General features: G+C 41.8%; 1 protein-coding gene across 2 annotated transcripts in view; it reads right to left on the bottom strand.

The window, feature by feature from the left end:
- tspan5a (tetraspanin 5a) overlaps nt 1-14,942 on the bottom strand; it is a 32,152-nt gene that overhangs the window by 6,191 nt on the left and 11,019 nt on the right. For both annotated transcript variants that reach the window (XM_036551511.1, XM_036551512.1), the window contains exons 2-6: nt 11,031-11,081; nt 6,011-6,157; nt 3,996-4,166; nt 2,749-2,874; nt 838-885 (exon numbers count right to left, since the gene is read on the bottom strand). In XM_036551511.1, coding sequence (XP_036407404.1) covers nt 838-885; nt 2,749-2,874; nt 3,996-4,166; nt 6,011-6,157; nt 11,031-11,081 — 543 coding nt within the window. The remainder of the gene's footprint in view (nt 1-837; nt 886-2,748; nt 2,875-3,995; nt 4,167-6,010; nt 6,158-11,030; nt 11,082-14,942) is intronic.

The following is a 14,942-nucleotide window of genomic DNA, read 5'->3' as shown; positions in this document are numbered from 1 at the left end:
CAACAGCCCCCTGTTCTCAGCTCCACATGTCCTTTACTGATGTGAGGTGGCGAACTCTGCCTTGGTAACAGAACAGACATTATTCTGCAATGAAGGGAACTGGCTGGGGGCAGGGTGACCAGCAGTGACCACTCAGATCTGGGGTGGGGCCTCCTACACACAGTCTCTGAGTGGCTTTGCTGTGAGAGATTCTACAGGCCTGTGTTACTCATCCCTTCTGAATATGTGAAGAGGCAAAAATGGGTTTGCATGACAGAAGTAATTGAGCTACAACCATAGCTTTGAAAGTCCAAATCCTCCTTTGAAACACACAAGTCATCCACTCTTAGGAGAGGCTGCAGCAGTAGCTTAAAGTGCAGGGAATCTGAGGCTTCTACATAAGCAATATACTTGGGCCTGAAAGATGGGATTAACTCCAACATCAGCACCACCTGCTGATCATAGTCTGCCGCTGAAGATGGACCCCATAGGATATTTGGCTGCATAACAATGTTGGAAGTACTCACTGACTATGACATGGATCAGAATTGCTATCTGAATGTTTTTCTTGGTCTTCCTGGGTTTATCACAGGTTACCTTCACTTCACCGATCAATACAACCTTTTTTTCTTGGACACTCTGTATCTAATGTGCACACCATAAAGGTTCAGAACAGAGCGTCACAGAAACACATTATAGTCAGAGCATTTGGTAACTTCTCAACCTACAGCTTCCTGGTCCATCTCTTTGTCTCTCTGTCTCTCTTTGGAATAGACACTTATTTGACACCATATTGTATCTAAATCCTGAATGGAGACCACAGCTGTTCCATTGGAGAAAAGAGGTCATTGAACTCACCGCCTTTGCTCGCACATCATAGCCACATTGTGTGTTGATGACATCCTCCTGAAAACACACAAAAAAGTGACTGTTAGGCTACTGTAGCAAAGGGTGAGGGCAGTCACCCCACCCGGCCTCCAACCCGGGTCTACAGGGTGCCAAACCTGCAGCTTGACCACAACACCAAAGAGCCAGGCTCATTGGTATGGCAGTCAGAGCACATACTCAACTGTAGTGACAGCACTGTCACAGGTACCACTAAACAGCAAACTTTGGAAACACATGTTATTACACCATGGCAGGAGGCTAATGTCTTCTTTAAAGGCTGTCAGCTGTTAATGTATGATGAGTCATAGATACATGCTGTGAGAACTGCTCTGCCTTAACACTCATCCACACCTCTCCCTCTCGCCATTACCAAAGTACGGGCCTGCAAATTAACACCAGACAGTTGTTACAAGGGTTGAATATTCCAGACAAGTCATTTGCGTTGTCATCATTCAACAGAGGTTCACTTCATTACATACCAGACAGTAAGTCTGTTACCAATACAACTCAGACAACAGACCAAAGACTTCCTACACTTGCAACAAGAAAGAAGAAACGTGGAGACAGAACCACGTTCACGTGAAACAACACATCAAATCAATAAAACCATCAAATGATGTTCACTCAGAGACGTGATAGCCCATGACACAGAACTTCACAAACTAAAAGGAGAGTTAAGGTTATGGATTTGCTGGAGCAGAGCAGCAGCTGCTATTCAGTGGTAAATCAGAAGTCCTGGAGTATGGCATGCCAAGATTAGAGCTCTCCACTTCCTGTTTGCACTTCTGGAGGCTGCTGTGAGGACTGAATTAGGCCCCGCTTCCTGACAAGGAGGGAGTCGCCGGGCTGTTTTCCTTTTCACATTTTCTTTCGTCCAAACAAACATTCTTCACAGATTTGTTTTTCAGTAATTTGGAACACGGCCACGTCTCAGAATCAAGAACAAAACCTGACCTTCCAGCAGGTGTGAAGGGCGTTAGAAGCAGTGTCGAAATTGAAAATGGCACCACGCTGCACAAACAATGAGGAAATTAATCTGATATGTGCATTTTGGGGATTTTTGTGCATACTGTACACGCAGCATGTCTGCCCCTCTTCAGTCTGAACCATGCATAAATCACACACTGCAGAGTGAGCTACGCCTTCGTTTACAGTGAAAATAAATCATTTGGCTCGTTAACATCATCGAGTCAACAGAAGCGCCCTGTAAAACCAGACTGCGTCTCATTGGTTAATATCCCCATAGTGTGCTTATGTGAGGCAGCTGTACACAGTGATTGTATTACACATGGTTGGTTGTCTGAAGTCACGGGCTGGTAGTGGGGATGATGTCATTTCCCATAGTGCTCCAGAGTGAGCGACAGCCAATGGAGGCTTGTCAGCTTGAAACAGGTAAAAACTAAAATCTTTAAATTTGCTGTCTTGAACTTTTTGTTGATTGTTCTACATGTTTAAGTGTGTCAATTTAAATAAGCATGATCCATCTGAAGCTGACTAGATAATGACATCTAATGCTAGACATCTAATGCCTTTTATACTAGATTACCTTTGTATATTTTACATTAACTATTTTACTTACAACAAAGAATTTGGGTATGAGATCAGTTTCAGTATGATAATGACATTGAAGATTAAGAATGCATTTGAAAAGACTCAAAAATGCATTAAGGTAATACAGGTACTACCATCACATTCGAAACAGCGGTAACTGGTAAACACTACTTCAGCCAGGACACTCATTGAATGTGAAACAATCATGAGCGGTTTATTGATCATGCTTTAGTGTTCCCTGTTTCAAGCTAACAAGACTCTGCTGGTCATGGAGGCGAGAGGAAGTGGGAATGTGTGACGGGACAGGGGAGAGAGGTGCAGGATGGGTACCGCGGGGTCCTTGGTGCAGCAGGAGAAAGGCACGCCACACTTCTCTCGGCTGGGGTTGGCATCGGTGCAGTTGAAATAGATGTTCAAATTCCAGTCATCCGCCCCAAACGCCCCACAGCACTCCCACTGTGAGAGATATTAAACAGACATCAGTACAGCTCACGGCCAGTGTCAGCCTGCAGTGTGTGCAGAGCTTAATATTAAATACGTTTTTTTTTGTTTTTTTTTGCCACTCATTTTTTTTCAAGGGTGGGCTTCACTGTAAAGAGAATGCAGCACAGTGAGGTATTGTCTGAGAAAAGTGCTTCATTATGTGAATTCTGCCCTTGTGTAACACAAAAGTGGCTACTGTATGAAGGCCTCTGTTGATCTCTGATATCCAATTAAATTCGTCCTTGGTGTCATATGCTTCATGCCCTGCTGGCAGCAAGTTGGTCATCTAAACAAAGGCCCAAAGAGACCAGAGAACCTGAAACCACATCAGCCAATCAGAGTCCAAAAGCAGACATGCCATTTGTGCCATAAAGAGGATTTTTTTGATTGCTCTTGTGAATGGGATCTGTTGTGGAAGAGAATAAGCCCACCCAAAGCAGGCATCCTGTCTGAGCTCCTCCCTGGCTGCTAGGACAATGTGTCTGTGCTTTCCCTCAGTGTTCTAAAGTGACACTGAGAAATTCATCAATTCTCAATATCTGTAACAGTGAATTTTAGAAGAAGATGCAGTTAGTCATCATTATTTCTAGTGTGACACAAATGGAACTTCTTATGTACAAAAATGCTGCATTAGGTTCCACAAAATGTCACTTTCACATGGCAATTTCCTAAATATCTTTTATACACACGCGTATTATTCTACAGTATAGTGCAAGTCTTCATGTTATAATGTGTTTTCCATCCACTGTGTATTTTGCAACCTGCTTCGGTTCAACTCACCACCCCCCATTGCAGTTTACAACCCACAGAACAGGAACCACTGGCTCAGTTTACTCCCTCCATAACACAGCACTGAACACATTGCAACTTGCTGCATTGTCTCTGTTTCACACAAGCTGCCCTGTCAAATCACAAGGTCCTTGCAACATCTATGTAACATTAAGGCCGGTCATAACAATCTTGTGAGAGCGCTTCGCAGTAGGTGGGGGGGCGGAGGGGGGGCCTATTTGCTGTGCGCTCAGGGGTTGCTATGGAAACGCGGTCTGCACAGCACTTCGCCGCAGCACAGGGAAAGGGGGTGATGGTGGACTCACGTATTCCTGGGTGAAGTCGATGAGGTTCTGCAGGTCAATGTCGTCCCGGTAAGCCCTGATGTTGTTGTTGATGAAGAAGTTGAGCTGGTCCTTGATCCAGTCCTTAAAGACGAAGGCCAGAACCCCAGCGGTCAGCTCCAGGAAAAAGATGATCCCCAGAAACACGGAGAACTGGAAAGTGGGAGAGAAATGCGGCTAACTGATGCGAACGAGTGTTCAGAAGTGATCTAATTCATCTTAAATGTTTCTTAACACAAATTCATTATCAGCTACTTGCAATTTTTTTCTTAATTTAATTACTATCCCAGTTTCTAATTATAGCAGTGCTCATTTCATATTGGGAACAGAACAGCGATACTGATCTTTGGCTCAAAGTAAATCAAGACTACGGTTCATTTGCAAGTCCTTATTCTCAACAGAATCCAAACCATTAAACTGTATACAGTATGCCAGTTCAATGTAATTCACTTTTTCCAGCCTGCTACCCTCATACACAACCTTAAGAAACTAAATGGATTATATTATAGTCTAAAAATATAGTACTGCTTCAAAAAATTGTCAACAAAGCAACCTTTTATGAGCAAAAGAATCCTCTTGGCAAGTTATCCCAGGTCCACTATGTACCCATCCTGGTCTGAAATGTCAGAATCAGAGGCTCTAACTGAAACAAGTAACTGCAGTAAGGTCATGACAGAAGTGGATGTTAGACTTCAATCCCACAATGACTTTTTCCCTGAAAAAGATTTTAAATTAAAGGTCACTGTGTCTACACAGCTGACATTTTATACAACTTCTGCCTTTCTTCCATCATGTATCTATTTTTGTGAAGTGAGTACAAGTTTGCAGTCTCTTTGCAACACAATGAATGAATATGTTGCATTAAAGAAAAACCAAGCACTCTTCTCATTGTGGTGGCCTGCTGGAATAGAGAGAATCAAGGGAAGTTCACTGTTTATCTCTTTACTTCGCAGGGCTTTGTGTGGCAAAATGGTGCACCAAAAGGAGAATTAAAGGCTCAACAGACAAAGCGATCATCCCATTCCCAGGGTTTATTCAAAACATCTTACTTCATTTCATTTCACGTCATGTGCCACAACACATCAGCGTCTCCTGCCGTCTGTGATTTTTAAAGCAAAACTATTCAGTTAAATAAAATGCAAACTGCAAAGTGAAATAACACCAATAATGTCTGTGATAAGGTAGATGACAGTTTTTCAAATCTCTTCTGGGAGCGCCATTCTGCCGTATTACCTTTGAGAAACAAATGGTGAATTTTCTTTGATTCTAAATTAACTTCTCAGAGCCTGAAACCATGTCTTCTCTTTAAAAACGACGTGCCTTAGACCAGTGAGATAAAAGGACTAAAAATCCATGCAGCAAACTGCTTGAAACCTATAGGTGTCAATCACAGTTTCAGTTCAATTTATTCTGCGGCACAACCTCTTGCCATTTACACCAAAGTACCTGTCTGTTGTATGTTGGGAGTCACAATTGCATTCTGTAGCTCTATGACCATTTTCCCTGATAGTGGAAATAAAAATCTTGCAGTGGTGCTTGCAGCTTCCTGTGCCACAGAAGCCAGCATTGCCCCTCCACCGTAGTTACTCTTGGCAGCGGCTTTCAGCTGCACCTCCCCCACACTCATGTGATCCTGTGCTGCACGGTGTGTTTCAGCGGCTATGAGATTTCCCTTTTTGTCAACTCCTTTAAAGAAAACAGCAAAACTCGCGGCTCTGTTACTATGACAACAGCTGCAAAAACCTCGTTAGCAGACCCCAAAGCATTTCCAGGTGCATCTCCTATGGTGGTGCGGATAGATCCTACCCTGCGCAGGCCCTGTTTCATCTTATTCAATATACAGGTTAGGATCGCGATAAGGATCGGTTTAGCTGAGCCGAATTTAAGGGCAGAACATGTCTGCACACCCAACAACAGTGATTCAGACAGGAACTCAGACGCACATCGGAGAGTGAGACACCAATAAGGAGGGGAGGGGAAGAGGAACGGGGACTCACAAATTTGAGCAGGAAGGTGTTCTCCCTCAGAGCTCCTATGCAGCCAGCGAAGCCCAGAATGAACATCACCCCACCAACCACCAGGAAGAGCCAGACAGGGTCGAAGCCCCCCAGATCCGTGATGGAGGAGATGTTGGAGAGCACGCCCTAAAAAGAGAAAGCAGAACAGGGAGAGGACAGATGAAGAGGATGGGTTTGTGAACGCTCAGTGTTTTGAATTACCCATGACAAGTGTTTTCCTATCACCGCACTTTATACACACACTCTAATGAAGGCACACAAGAGATACTGCGTAAACATGTGTCCAAAATCTTGAAACGACAACCCAAGGCCTGCCGTGAAATACAACCACAAATCTCCCTAAAAAAAGCATGAAGCCACTTTACCGTTGGCTGCACACGGTGCACCTGCTGCCGTCCTCAGAGAAAAGCAGCACAAAGAGGTTGTAAATCATGCCAGATGGATCCCGCAGAACTGTGAGAAGAGGGCTCCCACTGGAGCCATCCTCGTTCTGTTTTGATTTCTGTGAGGCCAGCATGATTTAAAGAGATGTTACAGCAAGCTGGGAGACAACGGTGGGGCACGGCCTCCATTCAACAGTGATTGAGGTCAATTAATTATCTACAAGCTGACAGGAATGCTGGGTGCATTACTGTGGAATTGTGACTCCATTGCTAGTACTAGAGTCCTCAACGTCCTGTAATTTTTAATATAAATATGCCAGGTTCTTAAGTTAGCAAAATATTCCTCAAGTGGTAACTGGAGAGGTTTGCTCCCATTGGCACTGTTAATGCTACTGGCGCTTGTGAAAGCTCAAGCTCCACCGTGAAGCCCACACACTCACTCCTCTCAATGCGGCCAGTCACAAGGATCAGGTGAGACAATATTTGCATTCCTCAGTCTCCGCAGCTCACACTCCTCCCAGGGGTCTCTGTAACGTCTCCCCGCGGAGCTATAGCCCGTCATCCCATAAAAAAAACACAGCAATTTATGTAAGCTAATTGGGTCATTCCTGTTTTGTATGCAGTGATTTCATTACCGCTGCATTCACATCACTGTTGGACTGTGTCCAAAAAAAGCCTAACCATCGTTACCAAATGGAGTGTAACAGACCATGAACAAACCAGCGTATCATCAGCGTAAAATTATATAACATGACAACACCTGGAAACACATTATATTTCACACGTTCAACTTTTCACAGTTCTGAATACTTACATTCCGAAATATGGTAAACAGTTACCTCTGGTAAGTATAGTGAACTTATAATTTTTTATGCTGTATGTATCGTGCAAAAGACCTCAAACATCTCTCAAAGAGAGAGCTTATGTAAGCAGGGAGTTAAATTCCAGTCCACCACCAGCACCATTCCTGACCACAGACATGATATGCTTGCTGAGATAAGGAACCAGGCTGCATCCCAAAGGACATTTTTTTTCCCCTCACTTACCCTAAGCACGTCTCCTTAAAATGGCACCAATTCATGTGGTCAAGGGTGTCCAAAATGAGAAAAAGGAACTTTCACTTTCCCATTATCACTCCTTTTGACCACTGTCCTCCTCAGTTGTACTTATACTACTGTCCTTACTCCGGGGGGGTGACCACACTTTTTTGTAGAAGGCTCACATGTTCTGAAATCTGCTATTTTCTCCCCCTCTAAACTCCCACAGTAATCTGCCTATACATTCCTGTGTGATCTGAACATTGCATTGAACTCAAACCCTTACAACCGCATGACATGAACCCAACAAGAGACAAGGAGTGCTGTGCTTTTGGGACTTTTGCTTTTGCTTATGATATTACTTTCAACTCAAATATACAACTTCAGCATTTTGTGAAATTGAAATTTTACTGTGTTCTGATTTAACTTAACTAAGGCCTCAGCAATTTGACTAAAATAATGCAATCAGTCAGAATTAAATATATAAAAAGATTATGCATACATATTACATACACAGAGGGAATATGACTTTGACAGGATGCACTTCTAAGTGGTGAAAGTTTCATGTCAGAGGTCATCTAATTATGGTTCTCTCAATGTTAATTAGTCTCCCCTCTGCCATCTGTATTGTTCTGTCAACCACAACTACAAATTAAAATGCTGTGCCAGTATTTCCACGTTCTCGCTCTAGACTGTTGAGCTAGCATTACTGCAGCTCACACCATCAATGCTTTGCTCTGCGGCTGGCAGGATATCTGTGTGCGCAGAACAGGAAATAGATCTGAAAAGAACCATCGCAATGCAATGGTGAGTGATAAGCCCAGATACTCAAAGACTTAATCTTAGACTAAGTCAGAGCATCTGCACAGTGAATCTCTGACAATTGGTTCTTACTTAGCTACTACTACAAATTCTCATCTTAACCTTGCAAGGACTGTTATTCAAGAAGGACCTTCAAACACAGTGTAAATATCCTTGGTCCTATTCAAAGGCACAGCTTTTGCTTCTATTCTTTTCCTGACATGTTTGTAATCACTTCTTGCACAACTTGCAACTTGCACTAGGCAGATGCATTTTGAAAAAACATGTACCAGCTTCTCCAAAAGCATGTATCAGCATTTAATGTAACTGAAGTCACAGTGGGAGAGAAAATATTAAATAAATAATCATGTTTTCATCTCTCATCTAACAATATGATGAGCAGACTTGCTTTGCCATCTAAACTCATGTCCATAAATTAATAAACGTTCCCTGACCAGAACTCATACAATATTTACTGCTGTTTTACATGAATCATATGGGATGTCTACAGACACATAAAATCTGTTTAATTTTATGCAATAATTCATTTCATACCATAGATAATTATATTGCCATAGTAATGACTTTAGTAATGAGGACACATTTGATGATATCTAGATTAAATTTCATTACACTGACATTATATTTCAGCTATAAATAGTATGTGTTATTAATATTTGATCAGTGAATGGTCTCTCCTGAGAGCAATGCACTACACTGCCAGCATTGCTTCTCAGTAAAATAACTTCTGCCAGCATGCATGAGGTTTTTCATTGGTTCATTGATTCATAAACCACATGTAAAGATATTACCCACACAGGCCTTACCTGAACGAGTACTGTGGCAATAAAGTGTATAGGATGGGATCTGATAGGAAAATGCACTGGCTCTTTTAAGAGGAACTTTAGAAATTATTTATTTCAGGGGCTCCTAAGTAGCTTAGTGAATAAGGTCCTTGCCTTGATTGCAAGCTGAGCTCTACAGCGCAGGGCTGATCCCAGTCATGTCATCAGACTGGTAGCCCACAGTAGCAGAGCAAATTAGCTTTGTTCTGGTGCGATATGTATGGGTAGGTTGGCAAAGTGTCCCCTTGTCTCACCACTCTCAGGCACACTGCAACTGACCAGGCACCTGCAAGTTGCTCGCATGACACGGGAGGGCATAGAACCTATCTTCCAATGAGCACCCACTCCACTGTAGTACGCTGTGTGACTTGCAATATGAAAAAAAAAACTATTTATTGTGTGTGAGGAACCCATTTGCCCTACAGAGGTGTAGAGTTTGTTATGTTGAGACAAGCCTAGTGCACAACTGGTCATTCAAATTGGGCAATTGGTTGCATAAAGAGGAAAAAAAAATTACAAAAATGTAAATACTTCTTACTTGCGAAATACCATGCATACTGTGGTAGAATATCAACTGATGAAGCCACTAAGAAACAAATGTTAATTTATGCAGGGAATCCACAATTTAAACTTCTTTCCAGGCTGAATGCTTGTGAAGTATCTTGGTTTGGTTTGGCAACGAACAACGTGATTTTGGTGAGCCAGTATGCTTTTTAAAAGCCAGTGCAATCAGAACACAGCCAAAACCACAAAGAAAACCCAGCCTGAGTGAAAGGGACAGTAAGCTAAGCATTCACTCTTGCTGGGTTAGCGATACTGCCAAGGCGCTGTAGCAGAACATCCTCCTTTGCATCCGTTTTCAGAAGACAGAATCCTGCATTGTTCTGCCCTGTTACAGTGAAATGCAGTGAAACACAGCCTCCTGCTAAACCACACTCTGCCCTGTCATGGTGAAGCACGGCGAAACACAGCATTATTAGCATCATACACAGTAGTATAGCATTATACACACCACCTACTGTGCACTCTGCCCTGTTACAGTGAAACGCTGTGAAACAGTGTTATTACCTCCCTCTAAACCACACCCTGCCCTGTTAGAGTGGAGCATGCTGAAACACAGTGATCTTACAGTGTTGCTCTTCCCATGAGGTATAGAGACCATGGAGTCCTCTCCTTTTATGTAACATGTCCATTTATCATGATGTGACTGCAGATTCTGTCATATTTTGCTCAGTAAAAAGTGCCATCTTGTCATTTACATTGTCATAGATATTACAGTGTCATAATGTGCTCTGTGCCTTCAGTATGATCACGTCTTCATTTCAAATGAGCAAGGAGGTTTAAAAGGGCATGAAGTGTTCTGATACTGTATGCTCATTCGCTGTGACACAAAAAGAGGTCATTATGGACCTTTACAGCAGCAATGAGTACAGTGAAGTGCAATGTACAGTGAGTGCAGAGACCATTATTCTGATTCTCATCATGCTGGATACTGTAGCTACTAAGGAAGTGCCTTCATTATTGATATCACTGACCACTTTAAGAGGAATTTTTTTCCAGAGTCAGACAGTAATTTGACATACATAACATTTTAGAATATGTCTATTGGATATATTTTCCTGCCTGATGTGGCATGGCCTCTTTCAAAAGTAATACATGTAGGTACTGTAAGCTACTGTACATGCCAGCAGCCAACAAAAACACATCAGGTCTGAAAATGATACATAAGCCTAGGAATTTGGAAAGGCCTGATAATCAATGTCAAGGACCAGTAGGAAACACAGCAATTACAGATCATGTTGGTCCAAAGTTCTAGTGTTATACACACACAGCAGTGTATTATACACACAGACACATACACATATGCCTGCAACCACACACACATACAAGTACACACACCAGTACACACAGACATCAGCTGCAACACACTCACCTTTTCACTCCATGCCCACAGTCCAATCCCCAGGAAGGCTACTCCCAGCAACTGGAAAACACAAGAGACGAATCAACTCGTTAACATCCTTAATTACATCATACAGACTGGTACATTATCTTCCAGCATTACATCACACGGGCCAGTACATTATCATTCCACATTACATCACACAGACCAGTACATTATCATTCTACATCACACAAACCAGCACAGTATCATTCTGCATTACATAACACAGACCAGCGTGTTACCATTATGTGTTACATCACATAGAGCTCACTGCCATCCTTTATTAACTACACATTACAGACCAGTACATTAACATCCTGCAAGGCAAGGCACAAACCAGTATGTTAATATGGGACTGCACAAGGCCGGCTGACGACATATTTGCCGTTTTTAAAAAGATGGCTATATCATACCATCTTGTGACCTCTCATACTAGAGAGTTCTTCCACCAAAGTGTTTTGAAATTGCAGGTGTGGTACCATTTACACTCTCATGTGTGATGTAACCTTTGTACAATTATTATTTTCAAAACTTTAAACAGCTTTGAGTTAGAATTTTCACCCCATCACAGGTTACTGTATTTCTTCATTAATGATGGTTCATTTTTAGTTGCTGAAACTTGATGTTATCCTACTTTGGTATGAAAAATTAAAATCTAATACCCTTTATATGAAAGCAAAGCAAATCAAATATTAATTTAAATGGAGGTGATTTGTAGTTTCAAACAACATCAGAAACATGTCTCAGTGCTTTGTAGGACATATTTAAACTGCATATGAAAGAAATCTTCTCATTAAAATTCACAGCTGTCCTCCGGCAACATCAGCAATTCGTGAGTGTCAAGAAGACAGTCAAGTTTTGTGTGACTTTTCTTTTAGTCGATCCATCACTGCGGAAATGTGGAAAATCGCATTCAATGTGACACAATTTCTGCCAGCTGGTGTAATGGCAGCTAAAGCGCTTTTAATGGGATTCCGTATGTCTCAGGGGAATCTCTCTGTTAGTTTAGATGCAGCACTGTGACCAAGATGAATTTTGAAGCATTTTGGAATAATGCTGTGAATGGCATTTTGAGAGGTAGGTAATAACCGCAGGGTCACACCACAGACATAGAATTTTACTTATGCATGAAAAGTGAATATTTCAGTGTGACATGCTGATGCATTCTCCCATATTTGTTTGCTGCGGTTATGCATTACGCTAACAATGGTGGTAAATTAGTAATTAGCTCGGGAGTTGCGGGGGGGACTAAGCCATATGTCCTGTTCCGTTGCATTCATCACAATCACAGGCTTGAATAATCACAGTCATTCAACGCCCACGTTAAAGCGAAAATCCATGTTGTGAAATCCTATCTGTCACAACGCACAGGTCCCTAAGATCGATTATTCAAAACACACTGTGCACGTTATCCTTCATAAGCATTTGCTCAATAAATGGCTTTCAGACCTGACCTTGTGCCATTTGTCACTTTTCATTCCTTTCTTTGTCCTTGAAGATTCACAGAAGCCTGTCTAAAGTAAGACAGATACTGCATCTGTCACAGATTCAGATAAAAAAGCGGGTGGGGAGGGGGTTTGTGGTTTGCTCATGGTTAAAGGAAGGAGCAGGGCCCTAGAAGTTATTCTGCCAAGACACATTTCCTGACTGTAATGACCTCAGTAGAGAGGAAAAAAAAATTCAAAGCACGAATGTATACTTGAGACACTTACAGCAATGTAAACACAATGAATTCATTATGCTCAAAACATTCACCGAGTTCCATCTAACAGATTGCCCCAAGAGTCTATCTTGCTCTCTAATTTAAAACATTGCCCTAGAGCCATGAAGCAATTGCGCCCATTGTTTTGAGAAGAAACAAGAAACAAAAAAGTAGCCCTACAACGGCAACGAAACGGACATTCAGATTCCCACCTGGTCTGCTAACAAACCCAGGCCTTTCACCGCAGACAGAAGAGCGGCCTGCAAACTGTTGTCCTTCTACTAAAAGATTCCAAACCGAGGTTGCTCCAGTGCCTCATGAATGTATTTGCACATGTCTTTACTGTATGGCAGCCCGTACCACACAGGACCAAGGCTTTTTGTGTGGTCACGTTCATCTGCACGTGTGTTTCACCACTGCAGAGTCTCTGGGGGGGGTACCTCCTGTTATCACAATCCTAATGCACAGAGCTCTTCTATTTGTGCTTTTCCCCAAGACAAATCACTTCAGTTTGATGGGGTATTTCTGAGTCATTCACTGCCTCCCCTGGGCTTCAGGCCTTCCTCATTCAAAGAGGGTATCGTGTTTATAAACCCTTCACGATAACAGCAGCGTGAAGAACTCAACGGGCAGAGTAGGCTGACTCCTGATTCCTGTTCAAAAGGCCCCCGCATTGAGTCTGATGTAATCCAAGATTGAGTATATCTGAATGGCAGTATAATGAGGAGATCTTATATAATACTGCATACTGTATTTACAAGAAATAGAGAAGACTGCCTTGGGGACACAGTGGATTAGTAATGAATATGATATTATGCATGTAAACTATTGAGGGAATAAAATCAACAAAATAGGCTTCATCTGTATGTGAGATAACTAACAATGTTCTCATAAGGTTGTTAACAGTGTTGTGAGGTTTCTACAGTGTTAAAGAAACACTGTTAGAAAATTATGTCTGCTATGAGATGAACTTCAGACACATAATTACATTTTATTCATAGATCATCATTTTCTATCTACCACATTCTATTTTCAAGAGACTAAAATGGTTCTATCTCCTTCCCATAATGCTATGAGGAGCCTGAACTCACAACTAACCAGAAAATAGCACCCTTGCGCTGTTTCACCAGAATATCTATTACCATAATCAGAATGAGAGCAAGTCTCCTGCAGTCTTATCTTTTTCTACTGCATGACAACCTGCTGGGTAAAAATGCATTATATGTTCTCATGCGCACACACACACAAACATGTGTGCACACACTCATATACACAGATTCATTATGAGTAGTTAAAATCAGTGGAGAACTAAAACACTATCATACCTCTAGTGATAACTACTTATTTACTCTCAGTGTGTAAATGTGTATAACCTGATTACACCTAAAGACAAACAACAGAAAACTGCTTGTAAACAACTGACAGTGTCTAGCTCCAAGCTATTTATCATATTCTAACAATCAGTTCATTATCACTAACCCAAACTATAGTAGCAAGCACACACAAGCCTGAAGGATGCATGGAGTCACTTTCAGAAGCTTTCAGATTAATTTCATGGATGTGTACCAGCAGGGGGAAGGGCCCCTTGCATTATTTTGCAGTTCCCATCTAATTATCATTGTTACTATATGAAACAAAATACAATGGTATAATTCTTTATCTGATTAAGAATTGCTAAAGAATGTAGTGACATAAGTGCTACGTGGCAGGACATCATGGAATCGCTTATGACCATATCTTAAGATCATGAAGCAGAATGCACAGAGATAAAAATCATTATAAGAATATTTTAATTAATATAAGAATATTTCCATGATAATCAATTGCACAGGACTTCCAAGGAATAGAAACACCCAAAGAACGAGGGAACGAGGGAGACATGCATTACGAACATGCATGGATTTATTTGTTGATTTTGTTAAAACTGTATGTGTGTGTAAAGGGGTTTTGCGTCAATATATAGATGTAGTCTAGTGTATGTGTGCATGTACTCTAGCACACTTTCAAATGCCTGGAAACTGACTGCCTGAGTTAAGCACCCCATTATCACGAAGTCCATCTACATCATCACACAGTTCAGGAAACAGAGCTTTATGCTGTAGCTGCTCTGGCTTTTTGCTTCTGTGAGCAGTTATAAATATGCACCAGGTGGAACTGCACTGACTCTGTTTAGCATGGCAACTTGACTGTTCCTGACA

Source organism: Megalops cyprinoides, chromosome 18 (genome assembly GCF_013368585.1).
Source record: "Megalops cyprinoides isolate fMegCyp1 chromosome 18, fMegCyp1.pri, whole genome shotgun sequence".
In the NCBI taxonomy this organism is placed as follows: domain Eukaryota; kingdom Metazoa; phylum Chordata; class Actinopteri; order Elopiformes; family Megalopidae; genus Megalops; species Megalops cyprinoides.
This window is presented reverse-complemented; position numbering and strand designations above follow the sequence as displayed.